Source organism: Petromyzon marinus, chromosome 13 (genome assembly GCF_048934315.1).
Source record: "Petromyzon marinus isolate PM22_M1 ecotype Great Lakes invasive population chromosome 13, UKy_Petmar_22M1.pri1.0, whole genome shotgun sequence".
NCBI classification, from domain to species: domain Eukaryota; kingdom Metazoa; phylum Chordata; class Hyperoartia; order Petromyzontiformes; family Petromyzontidae; genus Petromyzon; species Petromyzon marinus.
The window spans coordinates 5,142,280-5,163,769 of NC_133679.1; the positions used below are offsets into that span (position 1 = coordinate 5,142,280).

The 21,490-nt window shown below is 45.7% G+C and overlaps 2 protein-coding genes across 2 annotated transcripts in view; both read right to left on the reverse strand.

Moving 5' to 3' along the window:
* Positions 1-2,916, reverse strand: part of LOC116941887 (ADAMTS-like protein 1) — a 42,678-nt gene extending 39,762 nt beyond the window's left edge. Inside the window, exon 1 of the mRNA XM_032953211.2 lies at positions 379-2,916. Coding sequence (XP_032809102.1) covers positions 379-627 — 249 coding nt within the window. The 5' untranslated portion in view covers positions 628-2,916. The remainder of the gene's footprint in view (positions 1-378) is intronic.
* Positions 2,917-3,028: 112 nt separating this feature from the next.
* LOC116941888 (ADAMTS-like protein 1) overlaps positions 3,029-21,490 on the reverse strand; it is a 158,453-nt gene continuing 139,991 nt past the window's right edge. Inside the window, exons 16-18 of the mRNA XM_032953212.2 lie at positions 21,105-21,415; positions 19,663-19,792; positions 3,029-6,186 (exon numbers count right to left, since the gene is read on the reverse strand). Coding sequence (XP_032809103.2) covers positions 5,757-6,186; positions 19,663-19,792; positions 21,105-21,415 — 871 coding nt within the window. The 3' untranslated portion in view covers positions 3,029-5,756. The remainder of the gene's footprint in view (positions 6,187-19,662; positions 19,793-21,104; positions 21,416-21,490) is intronic.

Genomic DNA, 21,490 nt, shown 5'->3' on the forward strand with positions numbered 1-21,490 from the left:
CGTGAGTGAGTAACGGGGTGATTTGTTTACCTTTCTTATAATTTGCACTCCTCTTTGTGTTTTTTTTGTATTATTTGTTGTTGTACCGTTCCGACCCACCCTTTACAGGACATCTGTAAAAAAAGAGCTTCATAGCTCATCGGATTCCTCTCGTATAACTATATATCCTGATTATGATTCTGAACCGGTGAGCGACAGATCGCCAATCGCCTCAACCGCTTTACGCCGAATTCCATCAAGCGCAGCAGGGAGGTAAGGAACTACTGCAACGCCATCCCAGATATGCCGATAGTTTTTCAAACAATGGCCAAATGCGTGCGGTGATGACGACGGCGAGCAGTGCGGGTCGCGCGCGCGTGCGCGCGCGTGCTCGAGTACCTGGCCCCACTCGGAGGCCACCCACTCGGCGGGGCACTCGCTCTGGCCGCCGCCGCACGCCTGCTGGGCGAGCGGCCTGCTGTCGGGGCACAGCTGCTCGTCCACGTCCCTCGAGCTGCCGTCGGCCAGCAGCCGGCGGCAGCGCAGGCTCCGGGACTGCACGCCACTGCTGCCGCACGTGCGCGAGCACTGGGGCACGGGCCGCGCACGCGCCAGCGCACGCGGCCAGCAAAAGACAAACACAAACATCCGCCGTGTGCGGCTTAAACAGACAGTTTGGGGGGGGGGGGGAAATGTGCTATTAGCGCACGAGACAACAGCAAATTGAACTTATATCCTTTGTTTAGTTAACGTATTTATTTTGAGTAATTTAGATACCTTTCTTATACTTTGCACTCCTATCGTTTTTTTATTGTTTGCTGTTGTAACTTTCTGACCCACCCTGACTGAAAATTTGTGAAAAATTATTTCATAGCTCATCGGATTTCTCCAGGATAAATATTCTGATTCTGAGCGGGTGGGTGGCCAGCACCACGCCTGGCCGCCTTTGTCTCCCATGTTTACACACCGCGCCAGGTACTAATTTGAGGCTTAGTCGACCCAGGAGAGGCCCAGGATTGGTTGAGAAATAATCATCACTGGCATTGGATGTTGAACGGGAATCGAACTTGTGTCGCCGGGTTCACAGTGCAGCGGACAAACCCGCTAGACTACCGCTCCCCACAAAGATATTCACGCACACATCATGTTAAAATAGGGTTTATGAATAAAATGATTCATAAGTCTACGAAAAGTAATAATGACATTACCTACAGACTATTGCATGGTCGTCTAAAATTAGATAATATACACATATGAGCATGTTATTTATTTTCCTGCTTTTACAGCTTCCTTGGCCATCAAGGAAAACTTTCGAAACATATTTGACCACGTGTAAACCATTGCACATATTAAAACGATCTTGGTTTTAGATAAAAATGTTTTTTCCTAAAACGAATCCACAAACCTGCTGGAATAAAAACGAAAGAGAGGTGAACTTTAACACTCGGGTCTGGACTCAATGTCTCATATACGGCCACATTTGTTTTCTCTGTGCACTGACGGCAACACTGAAGTGTAAACAATTTCTACCACCGAAAGAAGAACAGCCGCCCATTGCTTCTCACTGCGGTCGTCATAACTGTAACGTCCATGGGACCTTTTTGCCAGTATCAAAAATTATGGAAAAATAAGAAATTAGTTTTACCCTCTATGTTTGCATTTTTTGCCACAAGTATGCGCAGTTAACACAAACTTCAAAACCGTAATAATGCTGAGGTGGGCCATCTGCTTCACAGCAGACGTTAAAGATGCCCTGACGTCATTCGCAAGAGGAGGCCGTTGTGTGCCGGTGTCAGGGTCCACATTTTCCTAACTTAAAACATTACTCCGCAAATTGCTCAACTGGGATTACGCATTGCAATCAGCACCCAAAACTTACAGACTGATGCTCCGGGAGCACTCCTGGGGATGAGACTATCCTGGTTAAACAAAATAAACTTGACTCGAGCCACATCGGCAGAGGTCAGCCCTCTGCAGCAGGCCCTATTGTTAGAATGCTTTATCACTGCGAATTTTATCAGCTTATCATACGGCCAATCTCGGTTATGGTGTGTCTTCAGGAACTGCGTCTGTGCTGGAGACCAGACGACGCTTCACTCATCTGATCAAGTATCGTCTGCTAGAGGAGCCATGCACAGCTGATGACTTAGGCACCGCTTCTGACCGAGCAGGGTGGCCTGTGCCTGAAAATTCCACCAGCATCAGAGGAACAGCAATGAAGCTAGAGTCTGGCCACTTTCCTTGGCCGGGAATCAAACCTCGGTTGCTGGTTTCATAGCGCGATGCGCTAACCAGTGCTCGACTAATGACCGCAGAAAACGAGGATAAACTATTGAGATTTTTTATTTATTTTACCAGGCAAGGCCCACTGAGCTACATAGCTTTTTCAGAAGCGACCTGGCCACAAATGATAGTGAAACGAAGTGGCTTATCATGTGGAAATTTACAGCAGTCAAATACTCTAAACGCATGATGTTGATTCTAAACCCGGAGGACCCGGAGAAAAAGCCACGCGAACACGGGGAAAGAGACACGCAAACACCAAATATACAACAGGCGTCAGGGTCGGAATAAATCCCGCAACCTTCTGCATACCCGGCGAGGGAATTGACATCCCGCCAATGCGGCGCCGCTTAGACGTTAATGATCACACATTCAAAATAGGGCCTGGCACCCAATGCAAACGCGCCAAGAGGAAGCCTTGCTCGCCAAACGTTGTCGGTTCCCCTAGAAACATGGGGCAGGGCGCGCGCCGCCGTGGTGTGCACGCGGCCGTGGCAACGCCGCAGTGCAGCCGCGTGCCGACGCGGTTGCGAGCGCGGCCGGCGTTGAACGAAAGCGCAGGACTGCGTGCGCGCCGTGGACACACACCGGGGCTCCAGGGGACTTCTCATCGGTGGGAAAAGTGCGGAGGCTCCCCCCCCCCCACCACTGACAGTAACTGCCGCCACTTGGGTGTCGGGAGTTTGACCCTGACACAGACGGCATCTGGCACTAATTATGATGATGTCTCTGTGTGTGTGTGAAATAAGTGGCGCTGTCACGTGCATCAAACAGAAGCCGGCATCCGAGTGCTTTCAGCGATCGTCGAAGATTATAATTGGAAATGTTTTTTGTTTGTTTGTTAATTCACTGCATTAAGAAAATAACAACATTCAGTGTGTCTTGGTGATTCGTGCAACAAGGCTAGATTAAGTGATTCACCATGGTAATTTCAGTTCCAGTTTTAAACGTGATACACAGATTGTAAATGTTAGACGACAGTTACATCGAAAATAACCATTTTAATTCTGGCACATAACTGGTAGTGATATGCATCACGATGCTATTCCTTCAATGACCAAATTACGGATGTGTTTTTGGGGCCCCTCGACATTCTAGGCCCCCGGCTGTGACCTCTAAAGATCCTGCGTTAATCTGACCATGCCGCGTATCACCATTAGCTGCCCTGAGTCAGCCGGATATATAACTGGTTCCCATAGAGTGGGGGGGGGGGGGGGGCAGCCTCAAGTTCATCACAGTATAGGACTTTTATCAAACAGTGGATCGTGAAAACTATAAATAAATAAAGATGTTCCATTGTTTATATAAACCTCCATTAAGTACAATATTTTGTTTGTTTAAAGAACATCTTGCCAAGGAGTTTTTTGAGTGTTTTGATTGTACAGATGAAAATCACCAATTGGAGTATCCAGTATGTTGCAAGCACTATGGTGCTGGAATATCATCACTTGCTGTGCTTCCTCATAATCGCCACTTCTTAGCCCTGCAAGTGGCGTGTCTTGTGCCATCCACTATCTTCTACCTCCAAAGTACTGCATCGCAGCCGTGCACTACCATGCCACGCACAGCACGACACGGATATCATACAACAGATGGACACACTTTATGAAACACATCCGCTATTGCCACATTAACGGCTTTCATAATCTGCGCGCAAGCACAAATAAACGTTTCATTTTCCAGCTCCTCCGTTCAACGTGCCCTCCCACAGCGAGCCGTCGAACCGTGCGCGCACGCCGATCGGAACAGATACCAGTTCCCATGAAACGTAACATCTGGCGCAGACTCGTGCATCATGACTGGCAGCTTCGTAGTGTCGACTGAAGGGGCATTAACCCCCGGCCCCAGGGGGCAGGAAACACCTGGGCCCGCCCAGCTTCACAGCCCGCCCCATACCCCCCCTACGCACATCCCCACGGCGCGCGCGGTTTACTCTCTCAAGCGGAATGACCACGCGTAATAAAGGGCACGCGCCACGCCTCTCGCTCGCTTAGGGAAAGGCTTTGCATTAGAGGGGAGCCCCACGCGAATTTGTGTCAATGTCCGCCACGGCCGAAGTATTTGCTTGCTACTTTGCTCGGGAGGGTGGGGGGCGGGGGGGTTGGTACAAAAAAGCAAAAACGGATTTGCTCCCGCTCGCAAAATGACAAAGATAAATTATCTCTCGTTGACAGCCTTGTCGACTGCAACGGCAAATTCAGTTAGCGAGCAACACGTGGGGGTCCGGCGCGAGGGGGCTCACGTGGCCAGCCTTTGCCTCTCCACTGCCGAGGTTGAGATACTTCATCACGTCACTCGTTTAGGGGTGACGTGACCCAGGGGATATTCAGGACAGGTTCCGATGCAAGCTGCCCACCGGTGTTATCCGTGGCTGAGGATTGAACCGAGTCTCCTGTGGATTGCAGCAGAGGTTTGAACCGATGTGTATTGCACTTATTTTATTGCCATGTGAAGCAATTGACGTTAGTGTATGTGACCTTTCTAATAACTAGCTGCTCACACAGCCTAATTATGATTTCAAGATGTAGTAATTAAATATAACAAAAATGAACACATGAATTTATACGCTTGACACATCAAACACTTAAAAATGTTGCAAATCAATCCCGCTTCGAAATGGTCAACATCTTGTTGCGTGGTAGTTAATTCGCTATCCAATGTGCGGATAGGCACATTAGCAACGATATTAATGCCAATCTTGATTTGAAGCTTTCGTGACTGCAGGAATCCATACGTAAAGGCACGTAGGTTGGAAAAAATAGATCACGACGTTTCGAGCGCAACACAAGCAATCGTCATCAGGTGAGACAAACACAGCAGGAGAACTGCTGAGCCTCACCTGATGACGATTGCTTGTGTTGCGATCGAAACGTCGTGATCAATTGTTTTTCTATCTACGTGACTTTACCAAAGGGATATTAATGCCACTCAAAAAAACGCGAGCATTTTGAAATTGTGAACGAAATTCACGTGCAAAAAAAAAAACAGTAATAAAGCACCGTGAAACAAATAAAAACAAACACCGGGGCCAGTTTCACAAAAACAAGATTTCAAGCCAATTTCCTAAGAGCAACGAAGTACAACACATTCTTTCATAGCCGCAGGTTACAGAACACCTTTGGGGAAAACTTAGAGAAGAAGAAAAAAGAGTGCGTAGAAAAAAACACAACAAAGCCACCTTGTTGTGTTTATACCAAGCCCCTTACATTTGTGGAGTGTAACATATACGCAGCAGGGCTAAATTAAGGAAACAAGGGGCCCTGGTTACTAGGTATATCTAGCTGGGTGGCGATGTGGCCGCATGCTGGTCAGGATTTAGACTCAGTCCATTATAGAAGTTAAATATGTACTACTTTGTAGGACTTTAGCAGTGTTTGTCCTCTGGAGACACTGGCATCATCCACAGGAATGGTGGAACTTTTACCTGTGGCTCTAGGCAACCAATGGAGATGACCACATCATGTGAACACCGAGACACTTTCACTTTTTTGACGTTAAGCAATCACAGTCCCAACACGTCCCTTAAAGAACGATACAAGCGGGACGTAGAGTTGGGAAGGGGTTAGAAGTACGTACAAATGCATTGCCATTACGATACTGACAACGAACGAAAACCGCAACTTATAATGTTCCAGGGGAGCTAACTCCAAACAACATAGAACCCCCGGTCGCGCAGACAAGCGGGCGCGACGCGTCGCCGCGTCACTCACGGGCTGCCAGTCGCGAGCGTGCCAAGCCGGCGGGCAGTCGCTGCGCGCACACGGCTCCACGTCCGGCGGTCGCGGCCCGGTGCAGTCGGTGGCTCGCTGGCGCTCCTCCGAGCCGTCGGCCTCGCGGGCCACGGTGCGAGCGCAGCCCACGCTCCGCGCGCGCAGCCCGGCGCCGCAGCTCGCCGAGCACGCGCCCCACTCGCTCGTCTCCCACCTGCGGAGAAGGGGAGATGCGCCAAGGGGGGGGGGGGGGGGGGCGGGTTAGGTCACGGAGCGAACGCGAGAGAAACACGCGCGAAGCGGTGGCGCGGCAAGGTTGAAAAGTTTCCGCGACACGTCGTTGCGGTTGCTTTGCTTGCGCGCGCCCGCGGCTCTCCGATGGGTTTTCGGGTCGTGCCGCGTTGTTCTGTCGGCTTGATGTTTGATGGTGCAAAGTTTGCCTCGCCAGCACGTGGAGTGGAACGTCAGACAGCGTGCTGGGCAAAAACGCTGTGGTGCAACCCAAAAAGACCTATGCAGGACACGACTTGAACTGAAGAAGTTCCTGCAGAAGCTGCCAGCACGAGGAGTGAAACAGTGTGGACATCAAACAGGACGACCAACACTTGCTACAACCTGACATCCCATTTCTAAAGCAGCGGCGTAACTGATGTGTCTGTTGGTGGTGTGACTGCACCAGGGCCCACAGGCCACAGCAGTCCAGGCACTGGGCTTTGCAGGGACATGGGGGGGGGGGAAATTAGACAGGGGGGCCGAAATAATTATTTGGACCAGGGCAATGCCAACCTTGCTATGTTACTGAAATCAATTCCAGCAAAATGAGAATTTCTTCATTGGGGCGGTGTGCTCATATCTCTTGAGCCAGCGGCGGAATTTCCACGTTCTCTTTGTGGAGTTTAGTCTTTCCCCAGGATAATCACTGCTAATTTGCAACAAATTTGAGGGATGATGCAGGCGCAGCATAATCAGTACACAATCTACAGGTGTTAACACCGATATATGAACGTTTGTAATGCTACTGACAATTCCCACCATCCCTCTGGCACGAATAAGGTGAGAACAACTGAATCGGCCATCGACAGTGATCGTCCACTTTTGAGAACCAATGGCCCCACCATAGAAATGTGGAATTTACACCACTGGAGCAGGGCCAACAATAGAGATGTCCAATGCTCATGCGAGCAAAGAGGTATTTTGACCACCCAATATAAGAATTAATTGGAAATAAACACAGCATACAATAATTCAATGAATACTGTGCAATAGGTTAGTCATCGTAAAGAAAGTTGGCTAAGCCAAATCAATATCCTGCAATAAATGAAAAAAAACCCTAATCTTTATATCTTGTATCAATGAATCCATATGCACATGTATACATGAATACACAAACATGTTAATGTTCAATATAATTTCATATCATATGACACTAGCAACCGCTAATGCACAATATATCCTGCGGATGCATTTTACGGATTAAGTACATTTCTTCAACTTCAAGAATCTACCGACGTATGAACGTTGAACTTTTTTAGCACCGTATGTATCCAACCGTGCTCGCGTTGCGCGTTGTTATGGTCGTTATTTGTAAGTCTGCCCCATCACAGTTTAATGGCCCTGCAGGAGACATCACTTCAGCAAGGGGCCAACCAAAACAAGCTGGAAATGATCAGCAGCGTTTAGAGGTAAAGTGTAGCCACTGACAAATGGCGCTGTCTTATGTTTGCAAAAGAAAAACACGTGTGAGAAAGCGGATACTTCTTAGGAGGGGAGAAAAAGTCCGTTGTACTAATTCCTTCCCATTGTCAGTGTTAATGCTGATTGGTGTGAGTCCAGGAAGGCTGCGTGGAGACCGATGACACGGTTGACTGTGACAAGAAAAAAAGCATTCGGCAGATGGACGCACTGCACTTTGTCAGCGAGCAATCCTCGCTACCGTGACAGCGCGTCCGAGCTACTTGCCAACGCGACAGGAGCGCACAATTACTGTTGGAAAGGCCAAGAGTGTGTAGTCAAGCACGCTTCAAGTGCGACGTGCGCAGACAGCACGAGCCAATCCCCCAACCCCCCTTCCATTCCTTAATATTGCTGTGCAACACTGCACCGAACTGTAGGCAAGACCTTGGAGTTTAACTCCGGTGCGGTGGCGGCCCATGCTTAGTAGCATAGTGCTAGTGCTTCGCAGCCAGGCCTGGTTGATTACGAAGGCAAAGATAGCCATGCACGAGCTGCCAAACTATCAGAGCTGTACGGTGGCCACCAGATGGTAGAACGGCCTCTGGGTTCATGACCTGTTTGAGTGAATTTATGTGGTTTCTTGTCTGTGCAGGCTTTCTCTTGAAGCTCCAGATTCTAACAAAGATGATAACCGTATCGCGCGCTTTCAGATTCGCTTCTGTGGCCGTCTGGAATGCTCTTCCGTCCGATGTTAGGAAGCCACTGGAGCTAGGCACTTTTACATCTAGACCAGTGGTTCTTAACCTGGGTTCGATCGAACCCCAGGGGTTCGGTGAGTCGATCTCAGGGGTTCGGCAGAGCCCCCGCCACGGAGGTCCGGACACACTTGAATTATTGTGTAAATTTGTGATGACACACACGGCCCACTTGGCCATCACTGGCTGCAGATGATCATGCTACACTGCTTGGCCAATCAGCGCTGCGGGGAATTTAGTGCGTACTCAGTAGTCAACGTGTGACTGTTGTTGTCGTACGTCGTGTGATTTCTTTAATATTTTATCCATACTAACTATGTCGGGCAAAAGAAGAAAGTGGTCGGACGAACATGTACAACATGGATTCTCATGTATCACGGAACGTGATGGGAGTGAGCGTCCTATCTGCATGATTTGCAACGCCAAGTTGAGCAACTCTAGTCTTGCACCGGCAAAACTAAAGGAACACTTCTTGAAGCTGCATGGAGACGGGGAATACAAGAACACAACACTTGCTGAATTCAGGGTGAAGAGAGCCAGATTCGATGAAAAGGCCACTCTGCCTGCTCTTGGATTTGTACCTGTTAACAAACCGATCCTGACAGCATCGTACGAAGTTGCTTACCTGATCGCAAAGCAGGGCAAGCCACACACCATTGGTGAACCACTTGTGAAACCAGCTGCATTAAAGATGGCGAATCTGATACTCGGAACAGCGGCCGAAGGTAAATTATCCCAAATTCCCCTTTCAAATGACACCGTCAGTGACAGAATAGAAGACATGAGTAAAGACATCTTGGCTCAAGTAGTCGCGGATCTGATTTCAAGCCCGGCAAAATTCAGCCTTCAACTCGACGAAACCACAGACGTTTCTGATCTAAGCCAGCTTGCTGTTTTTGTACGCTATGTGAAAGACGACATGATAAAAGAAGAGTTTTTATTTTGTAAGCCTCTTACAACAACAACGAAGGCAGCCGATGTGAAGAAGCTTGTGGATGACTTCTTCAGAGACAACAATCTTTCATGGGATATGGTTTCTGCAGTTTGTACGGACGGAGCTCCAGTCATGCTGGGAAGAAAGTCTGGTTTTGGTGCGCTAGTAAAGGCCGATGCACCACACATCATTGTGACGCATTGTATTCTGCACAGGCATGCGTTGGCAACAAAAACCTTACCTCCAAAAATGGCAGAAGTATTAAAAACTGTGGTGGAATGTGTGAACTATGTGCGAAAAAGTGCTCTGAGGCACCGCATCTTCAGTGAGCTGTGTAAAGAAATGGGCTCTGAATTTGAGGTACTTCTGCTCCATTCTAATATTCGGTGGTTATCCCGGGGACAGGTGCTGAATCGTGTTTTTGCCATGCGTGTGGAATTAGCCCTGTTTTTGCAAGAGCACCAACACTGCCATGCAGATTGCTTCAAAAATCCTGAGTTCATTCTCATTTTAGCGTACATGGCTGATATATTCGCAGCTCTCAATCATCTCAATCAGCAGATGCAGGGTGGTGGAGTCAATATCATGGAAGCGGAAGAACACCTGAAGGCTTTTCAAAAAAAGCTACCGTTATGGAAACGACGAACAGAGAACAATAACTTCGCAAACTTCCCGCTTCTGGACGACTGTGCAAGTAAGATCGAAGATGTGTCTGGAATCGGAGATATTTCTGTATCCACGGAACTGAAGCAAACAATTGCCACGCACTTAGATGAGCTTGCAAAGTCTCTCGACGGATATTTCCCTACAAGAGAGTCATATCCAGCATGGGTGAGACAGCCGTTCACGTTTGCTGTTGAAACAGCAGATGTCAATGATGAATTCCTCGACGAAATCATTGAAATTCAGCAGAGCCAGGTTCAACAGCAACTCTTCAGAACAACAACGCTCTCAACGTTTTGGTGTCGACAAATGAACAAGTATCCAGTTATTGCTAAGAAAGCCCTGGATTTTTTTATACCATTTGTTACAACATATCTTTGTGAGCAATCCTTTTCGAGGATGCTGGACATAAAAACGAAGAAAAGGAACAGACTTTGCTGTGAAAATGACATGAGAGTGGCACTTGCCAAGGTGAAGCCACGCATATCTGAACTGATCTCTCAAAGGCAACAGCAGAAGTCACATTGATTTCCAGGTATGTAATTTGTTGTGAGTTTATGCATTGTGTTGGTTTTATTCTTTGAACAAGGTAATGTTCATGCACGGCTCATTTTGTGTACCAGTAAAAAACATATCTATGTCTTGAATTTGAAAAAAATCACATTTTATTTTTCACTAAAGAGGGGTTCGGTGAATGCGCATATGAAACTGGTGGGGTTCGGTACCTCCAACAAGGTTAAGAACCACTGATCTAGACTGAACACTCATTTCTTGAGAACTGGTGTATTTGTTTAGTCTGTTGCAAAATAAGTTCAAAATACATATATACAGATTCCCCAAGAAAATAACAGTAATAATTGGCTCAATATCCTGGGACAAGACCCTCTTGAAAGAGTAAAAAAATTCAGTGAAGCTAATACAGGGCTATTATTAAAATAATATTCAGTAAAACTTATGTATACTATAATACAGTGAGGGAAAAAAAGTATTTGATCCCCTGCTGATTTTGTACGTTTGCCCACTGACAAAGAAATTATCAGTCTATAATTTTAATGGTAGGTTTATTTGAACAGTGAGAGACAGAATAACAACAAAAAAATCCAGAAAAAACACATGTCAAAAATGTGATAAATTGATTTGCATTTTAATGAGGGAAATAAGTATTTGACCCCCTCTCAATCAAAAAGATTTCTGGCTCCCAGGTGTCTTTCATACAGGTAACGAGCTGAGATTATCAGCACACTCTTAAAGGGAGTGCCCCTAATCTCAGCTTGTTACCTGTATAAAAGACACCTGTCCACAGAAGCAATCAATCAATCAGATTCCAAACTCTCCACCATGGCCAAGACCAGAGAGCTCTCCAAGGATGTCAGGGACAAGATTGTAGACCTACACAAGGCTGGAATGGGCTACAAGACCATTGCCAAGCAGCCTGGTGAGAAGGTGACAACAGTTGGTGCGATTATTCGCAAATGAAAGAAACACAAAAGAACTGTCAATCTCCCTCGGCCTGGGGCTCCATGCAAGATCTCACCTCGTGGAGTTGCAATGATCATGAGAACGGTGAGGAATCAGCCCAGAACTACACGGGAGGATCTTGTCAATGATCTCAAGTCACCAAGAAAACAATTGGTAACACACTACGCCGTGAAGGATTGAAATCCTGCAGCGCCCACAAGGTCCCCCTGCTCAAGAAAGCACATATACATGACCGTCTGAAGTTTGCCAATGAACATCTGAATGATTCAGAGGACAACTGGGTGAAAGTGTTGTGGTCAGATGAGACCAACATGGAGCTCTTTGGCATCAACTCAACTCGCCGTGTTTGGAGGAGGAGGAATGCTGCCAATGACCCCAAGAACACCATCCCCACCGTCAGACATGGAGGTGGAAACATTATGCTTTGGGGGGTGTTTTTCTGCTAAGGGGACAGGACAACTTCACCGCATCAAAGGGCCGATGGACGGGGCCATGTACCGTCAAATCTTGGGTAAGAACCTCCTTCCATCAGCCAGGGTATTGAAAATGGGTCGTGGATGGGTATTCCAGCATGACAATGACCCAAAACACACGGCCAAGGCAACAAAGGAGTGGCTCAAGAAGAAGCACATTAAGGTCCTGGAGTGGCCTAGCCAGTCTCCAGACCTTAATCCTATAGAAAATCTGTGGAGGGAACAGAAGGTTCGAGTTGCCAAACGTCAGCCTCGAAACCTTAATGACTTGGAGAAGATATGCAAAGAGGAGTGGGACAAAATCCCTTCTGAGATGTGTGCAAACCTGGTGGCCAACTACAAGAAACGTCTGACCTATGTGATTGCCAACAAGGGTTTTGCCACCAAGTACTAATTCATGTTTTGCAGAGGGGTCAAATACTTATTTCCCTCATTAAAATGCAAATCAATTTATAACATTTTTGACATGCGTTTTTCTGGATTTTTGTTGTTGTTATTCTGTCTCTCACTGTTCAAATAAACCTACCATCAAAATTATAGACTGATCATTTCTTTGTCAGTGGGCAAACGTACAAATTCACCAGGGGATCAAATACTTTTTTCCCTCACTGTATATGAAACACAGTATCTATTCTTGGATAAAACAAGGAAAACAAATATGTACAGTATTTAAGAACTTATCAATAACAGCTGAATCAGAACCTGTGTGTGTGCGTGTATGAGGTGTTGTCAAAAAGCAATGTTTATATTTTGTTATGAAAATGTGTTGTCACTTGGAGTGGTAATACAACGGTTGTTGGAGATTTGGCTTTATACATGTAAGAATTTGGTTCCACGCCGCTGCAGAATATTAAATATTCAAATTTCTCCGCCAAGTATTTTTGTAAGGAAGTCTAACCTGGGCCAAATGTGCATCAACTATGCTTTTTTTTTCATCGTAAAATGTGGAAGGTAGATTTTAGACATTATTGGAAAGAATAATGGTACAAATACTTATGTGATTACATATATAAATACAGACAAGAAATTTGTACAATTTCCTAAGGAGTGGATCATTCATAAATGCTCAGCCTATGCTGACACTTTTCTTCCTTGCTTCTACCAGTTGGGGGTTTATTTTCCCAGGTTGACCTCTGACTACACAATAAGGCAGAAACACCACAGACGAGTGTCTCAGATAGTGCTCCATTTCCCAAGTGAACGGATGGACAGGGCACTCACGAACAGCGCAAAGCTTATTTTCTGACACTTTCCTTCCTAGTTCCGACCCACACAGGGTTCATGTTCCCAGGTTGACCTCTGGCTGCATAAAAAAAGGCAGACAAGTCACAGACGAGGGGCTCAGAGAGTGCCCCATTTCCCAAATGACTGATGGACAGGGCAACTCTTGAGCAGCGTCTGAGTGTGGGGTCACACTGCACTATTTCCATTACTACGTGACCCCAAGCGACCCGTAGCCAAGAGGGTATGGCCCACCAGCAGATTAAAGTGAAACGTGAGCAAATCCTGAGCCCGCTCGACGGCAGCCACTACCAGGTGGTCGTGCCCTCGCAGGAAACGCAGGGCCTTGCAATTAGGGCCAAGAAAAGTCACCGTCGTAATTGGAAAAACAGAATACTTCCATTATAGGCAACAAGCGTTAGCTAGGTAAGGCCCTGCTATGATCGAAGTCAAGGAAAGTCCAGCCAACCATTGGAAAAGCTCACCCTTCCCATCATAGTCATGGTGACTTGAAGCCGCGGATGAAAAATGTACAACATTCCGGTTATTAGACTAATGGCTTGGAAGTGCACAACATTTCCATATTGGGCCTCTGGCTACTGGAGCGACTGCAATGCCGTTCCCCAGTTTGGGAGGTCCCAGGCCATCATTTTGGGCTCCCTTCCTGCAGGCCGTGCCAAGACACTGTTATGAAGTGCACCTGCACAAATACCCGACTCCACTCCATCTTAAACGACAGCTTGTTGTGCTTTTATGACAGAAGGTAATTATCAGAGTGTGTTCTCTGCTGCATTAACCCAATCAACAATGCAACATGCACTCCGCTCACAAGTGCTTTTTAAAAAAAGCAAAGATTCGCAATTCCAAGAGGATTCTGCAAGAGTTTTAAAGCACTTCTTTCAGCCATGCGAACTGATTCAACTCATAATAGGACCCAATAGGATTGCCTTTAAATAAGACGTCCTGTCGGTTTTTTTTTGTAGTATGGCCAAGAAAAATGCGAACCATGGTTAAAACGAAACATTAATGTAAATGGAGATGTGTGTGTTATTGAACAACATACAACTATATGCACTTTAACAACTGATGATGAAATAATCCAATTACAGCACTGTGAGGGATCGTAAGAGATGAATATTAGCGCAGTTGGCTAATGCCAAAGGGCAATCTGGCAAAACACAAATGTAAGTCACAAGTCGTATTCATATATCGCTGATGGGCTCTGTAATGGATTGAACACCTGTTAGTAACGGGTCACATTCACGTCGATATGGTCTTCTCATCGACACAACGGCGCACGTGAGCATTTGCCACAATTTTACCTCAATATGTTAAATGTATAACGCAAACGTGCACACACATACATATGAAGTAAAGTGCCATCTGTACAGTGCGGGTATATTCGGACAAAATAGACACATAGCTGACCTCTTCATGCTCATAGACTGCCAAGGCATAGGTGCTGCTCGTGAGCACCTGCCAAGGCCAGCATGGGATGTGAGAAGTTTGGCGTGCGTTGTCATCCACCTTTGTTTCCCCAGTCCTGATGTTTACGTGCGCCACACAGGGTACAGATTTACTTCTGAGTCGACCCAGAGGAGTCCCACAAAAGGTTCAGGTACCAATTGCCAACGACTTTGTTCGTGGCTGTGAATTGAACCCATCTTGTTAGGATTATAGGGCAACACGATAACCACGACATTGACCAAGCAACAACTACCCACGATTCACCAATAGGTGGTGGTGATGTCACCACCACAGAGCTTGCATCAGGAGTCTATGTGAAGCGTCAATGGATTGTTGACAGGTCTCAGGCGTTATGGGTTGACTGACTGACATTAAAGGAAAGTGCAATACCTACACTTCCACTGTGTTATCTTGCTATGTTTTAGCCCCTGGCTCGATGCTTAGTGCCGTGAGCATCGCCCAACTCATGCTGCTGCTCCTGCTGCTGGAGTGCAGCCGCCCCTCCGACTGCCCATTAGCTTCTTTCAAAGAGGCCTCGTCCACAGAGGCCGATCTTGACGTCACTGGTCACCAGTCGTTGGCATCTCCACTTAAATCTGTACAGCCTCATCTCTTCTCAAGCCAGTGCCACACCCTTGTAGTACCCTCAATCCGGCCAAAAGAGAAGCCGCTAAAGCATGCAGTCACTTGTCATGTGGACTGCATGGCTCAACCAATGAAACAGAGGCTGCTGGAGGAGCTCACTGATGGGGCTATGTCTAGGATGAGTAATCTTACAACACAATCCATCCTGGCTAAGCACAACTAGAGTAAAATTGGGAAAAATAATATGAATAAAACATTTCTGTCGAAATGACCGGATGAATAACGTGCTTATTGAACCAGATTATTTAAAAAGCAGCTCAAATAATTTGCAACAACAAATTTCCAGCTCAACGGATACCAAGGGAAATATTACTACGAAACTAATCCTGGACATTCACTTGAAATCCTTCTTAATTTTCTATTCTGGGGTAAGCACACACATACATACAACAAGCCCCAAACATTCCATAACCAGAGAAGCAAAGAAAAATGTTTGAATTAAGGTGGAAACCGGCACTTAATTTTGTGCAACAAAATAAGCTTAATACGGTGTGAATATTTCAACCATAGCCTGGGGTTGTAAATGCAAAGGGGTATTTAAAAAATAGCATAAATTTCCCACGTAATATAGTGGATAATTAAGGTAATGGCACCACGTTTCCTGGCAATTATGGCTACGAGAGGAGAAACAACGATGTGAAGTAGCACACTGGAAGCACAATCAGTCATGCAAAGAAAGGCGGCATTTTCACGGATAGGAATGGATTTGTACCGCTCCAACGAGCCAAGGGGAGTGGTGGCGCAGTGGCTCGCACACTGCGCTCTGAACAGTGACCTATCATAGAGGTTTTTTTGGGTTAGATTTCGTAAATGTGAATGTGTCGTTAAAACCCGCCACCATCCACACAGCCAATTAGTAAAGTTTGTAAAGTAAACAGAACGTGCCAATGAGTTACCAGTTCAGCACACCGGTGTGTTGGAGAGTAAACCTACAACGTTTACAATTTAATAGGGTGCTTATTGAACCAGATTATTAAATAGGTACTCGAATTGTAAATGTTGTGGGTTTACTCTCCAATGCACCGCTGTGCTGAGCTAGTAACTAAGTGGTATATTATATTTATGTGAGAAACATTACTAATTGACTGTGTCAGGTGGTGGCGGGTTTGACGACACATTTATATTTACGCGATATAACCCAAAAAAAAACATCTATTATGGATAATATTGGTCGCTAAAGCCTGTGTTAAACAGTGTCCTAATTTATATTCGTGGCTACGGCTAACATCAGTGAATGAGCGATATATCAACCAGTGCTGGGCTCCGCGCTCATCAACACGTACTGACCAATGTGGTGAAGTATGGTCAAACGACCTTAATGGCTCGCACGTCGTGGGGAGGCTTTCAACCAGCAGTGGATTGACCAAGGGCTGTAAATTATTTTCAAATGTTTTATTGAATTAACCATTACAGCTTGAGTCTCCATAAAATACGTTGTGTTAAGCCATTGCTCTGAATACAATGACTGGCAGTTTGAATGTAACTCACAGTCTATCTCACGTCTACATCTGACAGCTGAATTGTGAAAAAACTCAAGCAAGCACTTCTTGCCAAGCTGTGTGGAGTTCGTGTTGATTTCTTATCGGCTGCTGATATTGACGTAAATACCACAGTAGTTTGGCACCAATATAATTGTTGGGCATTTCAATGAGAGACTGTTTATTATTAAGCAAAGCGCTGAGCATGCCATGCTTGAATTGAAAACACAACTTATATGCCTTCATTAATTTGTATTTGAATTTGGCTCATAAAATACATGTCAATTCCCATACTAATGTGCAAGTTTAGATGGGAAAAATGTTTAATCGGGTAAACTGCATTATAAACATTTCATTTGGAGCAAGGATACAACAAATCAAGCATGTGATGGCCAAGTCAAATTAAATCACAGTGAATTACTAAATTATTTTGAAATGCAGCCAATTTATTTACCACAACACATGGGTGTCAGCAAGTGATGCTTTAAAATGCTACGATTAAATGAATACATAGATTTTTACCTTGTTACGAATGAGATAATATTGCACCAAGCACTTTCCAAAACACGTCCTATTTAGCACGCGTCCAAGAAAAACAGTAGTTGGCTACTTTGGCTTCCAAGCTTCACAGAATGCTCCGTGGTAGGAAATGCAATCCCCCACAATCCCCCACGATAAAAGTGCTGAACATTTCTTCGGCCTAATTTTGTTTTGTTGAAGCGTGGAGACATTCCACGTTTGGGAAAATCGGCGCCACCCAATTAAATAATGATTGTGCTTATTTCCAAGTGGATTGCTTTTAGCTCTGAACGATATTTTAAGCTATGCTAAATACAGTAGTGCAGATCACCCAAGTGGTTTTGATTTAATTCATATAAAACTGAGTTTTACTTACTATTAGTACAATATCCCTGTGGAAACATGAAGCCCCTGTAATTAATGCAAATGCACTCCAATAATTATACACTATGTAACACAATGTTTGTTCCTGGGTATTAAGTGTTATTTTTTAATTGCTTATGCCTGAAAAGTATAGAAAATGCCTATTATTCCCCACAAACTTTGCTTTTGTGACCAGGACTTTATGTGAACGAAAGACACAAATGCACACGTTTTCTCATTGAAAATACGTACGTTTATAAATATCACTGTCCTGGTCACAAAAGCAAAGTTTGTGGGGAATAATTGCCATTTTCAGTACTTTTGACGCATAAGCAATAAGGAAATAACACTTACCACCCAGGAACACATTTTTTTGTTACACAGTGAATACTTACTGCAGCTATGAAGAAAGTCCAAGTGTGCATCTCTATCGATACTCCTTAGCGAGTGGTGGAAATTCCACATTGCTATGGCAGGGTTTAACATCACCACAGGAGACCGACGATTGAATTTTACATTAATTTGTGCACTCTTTGCAGATCTAAAGATTGCAAGTTTTGTCTTTTCTGTTCATTACGTGATGGCAAATGTTCGAGAAGCTAAAAAAAAAAATATCACCGCTTCCTATATGGTGCTGGAGTAAATAGGCACGCGCTAACAGCACTTTCTCCAACAGTCTGTGAATAGGCTTCACAGACGAATTTTGTCTTCTGTACGTTGCAGTATATTTGTATGGATGGGTATTAATATACATCCATGTGAGCAGTAATATACACTAAGGATATGTATGCGTGTATGGATATGAATGTGTGTATGTATGTACATTGCATATATAGATATGTCCACATGTGTAGTATATGCACATACACATGTGTGTGCAGTGTTGGCCTTCATTGGTGCTCACTAGCAGCACTTGCCCCAACAGTGTGTTCAGGCTATTGTTAAGGGCTATAGGCAGGATCTGTGTCACTGTGTGTATATTTGCGTATCAGTGTTTGTGTGTCTGTCATCTCAGTCAGTCAACCCATGGCACCTGGGTCTGTCCCGTGACCTCCTGCCAGCTGGCGTTCGACACTAATGTTGTTGTTGTGTGTCTGTGCATACGGATGCATCTGTGTATATACATAACTTGTAACAGCGAGAAAGCTGTTGTGGTTGTCAATTGAAAAACAGTGGCAACAGCCCTGCGTGAAATGTTGTTGGCTGCACAGCACCCATATCCAGGGGCTGACTCGTCAGTATGGACCAGTGGGCTCCAGCATCACCAGTGACAAAAGAAAAATGAATAAAAACCCTAACAATACTTGCCTGCCTATTACTTAGATTGTAAACTGCATACACCCCCTTACCCCCCCCCTCCACCCATCTAATGGGCTTCTGTGCCCTGCTAATACTCACCCACTGGCTGCCAATGTCACCGTCGACCATGCAAGCAGGCTGGCATAACCAATATCATCGTTAATCATCACTGTAGAGAATGTTAAGAACAGAATAAGTAATAGACATCTCGTCACTTAAAGCTTTCGTGACTGCAGGAATTCATATTCTTGGGTCTAAAGTCACGTAGATAGGTTCAAAGAAAGTAATAAAAAATAACAGAAAACTACGACGTTTCGATCGCAACGCTTATGTCGGAGTTTTCTGTTGTTATTTTCTTCTTTGAACCTATTTACGTGACTTTACCGAAAGACCCAAGAACATAATGGACGTCTGTGAAAAAGAGCTTCATAGCTCATCCGATTCTTCCAGTCTAAATAAATATCCTGATTCGAATGCCTCCTTCCCATATTGTTTTTCTCTTCACATAAAATAGTGTATTTTCCCCCACAACTCATTGGCCACGACGGCGTTCAGGGAGGGCATCTTGACAGCAGCACTGGTTCATTACTTGCCAACTCTGGACCGGTTTTGATATTCAGTGCCTCATCATCTCCAAGCCTGCTTATAAGACCACTATCGTAGACCTGGTACCCCTGTGACCACCGCCCCCTCTCCCCCACCTCAGGGTGTGCGCATTACCGGGAAGGGCAGGGCAGCGTGTGGCAGGGCCGCTGAATCTGGGGCGGGCGTGCGTCCGCGTCACACAGCGACTCGTCCTCTGCCTCGCCCGTCTCCTTGTTCACGCAGATCACGATCGCCTCTCGGTTCCCTGTGCGCAGTGTGCAGAGTGAAACAGACACGTAACTTGCCGCATACGATTACACTCTCGGCTTTTGTACGTATGTACATTTCACTTATTTCGCGCCGTACGTAGACAACTGTGCCAATCGAAGGTGCAGGGGAAGGACAACAAACTCAACGCAGAAAAATATTTTATTTCAATTTAGCGTGAGGTTAATTGTGTCTCTACAAATGTGATTGGGGATTTCCTTCTGTTTTCAGTTGCATCTCCACTGGGGTGTCCGTTATTTTGCAGGGAATCGCTGGGTGAATGTGTGTGACTTTCTAATTGCTTTGCGATGACACGATAAGTAAATTCGGTGTCCGATTAAATTCACTGCTATTATTTTGTGCAGCTCGGAGGACCATGAGTGATTTTGTAGACATACTGGTGAAATAAAATTAAATGAAATAAAAACTGCTTGGGGTTAGCTAAAGAAGGGGTTTATAATAGTAATACATTTTAACTTAATGAAATATATGAGTTAACGTGGAATACTAAGGTATTATTAATTCACCTCTTGCTAAGTACGGTGGTAGACACTTTGGAAATCGTTGAGGGGTGGTTGGAGGTGATTGATGGATCATACAACGTTCATCATGTATATGAGACAACTATCAGTACACAAAGTAGGTTGATGACCTTTCTGTATTTTTGAATGGCATCCTCTTACGTGCATTCATTTTACGTGAGTTTCCTTTCACATTTCTTTTTACAACACAAAACAGAATTGACCAAATATTCCAAAGCAGGACCCTCCTGACAAGGAATCTTACGCTTAGTGAAGCTTTCCTGGATAAGAAAATGTCTTAATTATGAATGTTATTAATTAGAAAACAAATAATTTTTATCTCCCACAATTTGAGTCAAATCACATTATAAAATGGGGCACTACCATTAGGGAAACGCAGGACTCGTTGTTAGAAGGGATGATGTCTGGTAACTACTGAGTGGCAGCCAAGGAGTGTAACCGCCGTGGAGATGGAGCGGTGACATCCACTCATGCGCTGGTGCTGGACGGACTGCTATATTGAGGACTACTGATGATGACGGCAACTTGAGGAGGCCTAAATATTCTATGGTTCTTTCGGTAATAAATATAAAGTGATTAATTACTTAATTTTTATTATAATTTTTCTTTTTTCTATCTACGTGACTTTAGCGAAAGAACCATAAAATAAAAATTGAGGAGGCCTTTTAACATCATTATCATCATCATGATCATGATGATAATGACGTTAAAAAGGGGGTCCTTGCAGTACACGGCAAGTGGCACAATGATCACGTGGGGCAGGATCACCTCCGGCGCAGGAGACGGAGCAGTGCGAGAAGCCGCCGTACTCCCAGTCGAAGGCCAGGGCCTCGTCCCCGCCCTGGCCCCGCTCCTCCAACGCCTGCGCCTCCTCGTCCGTCAGGAGGCCGTCGGCCGCCTCGACGCAGGGCCCCAGAGCGCAGGGGCGTTCGCTCGCGGGCCGCTCGCCCTCGCACTCGCCGTCGGGCAGCTCCACCACGGAGCGCGAGAACGGCAGCAGCACGCGGCAGCGTACGGCGCGCGTGCGCACACCCGGCCCGCACGAGCGGCTGCACGGGGACCACGCGTCCGGCGCGAAGCTGCGGTGGCGGAACGCGGGGCAGCGCGTGCCGAGACAACGCGCGGCGCCGGGTTAGCGGCGGTTTTCGGATCGA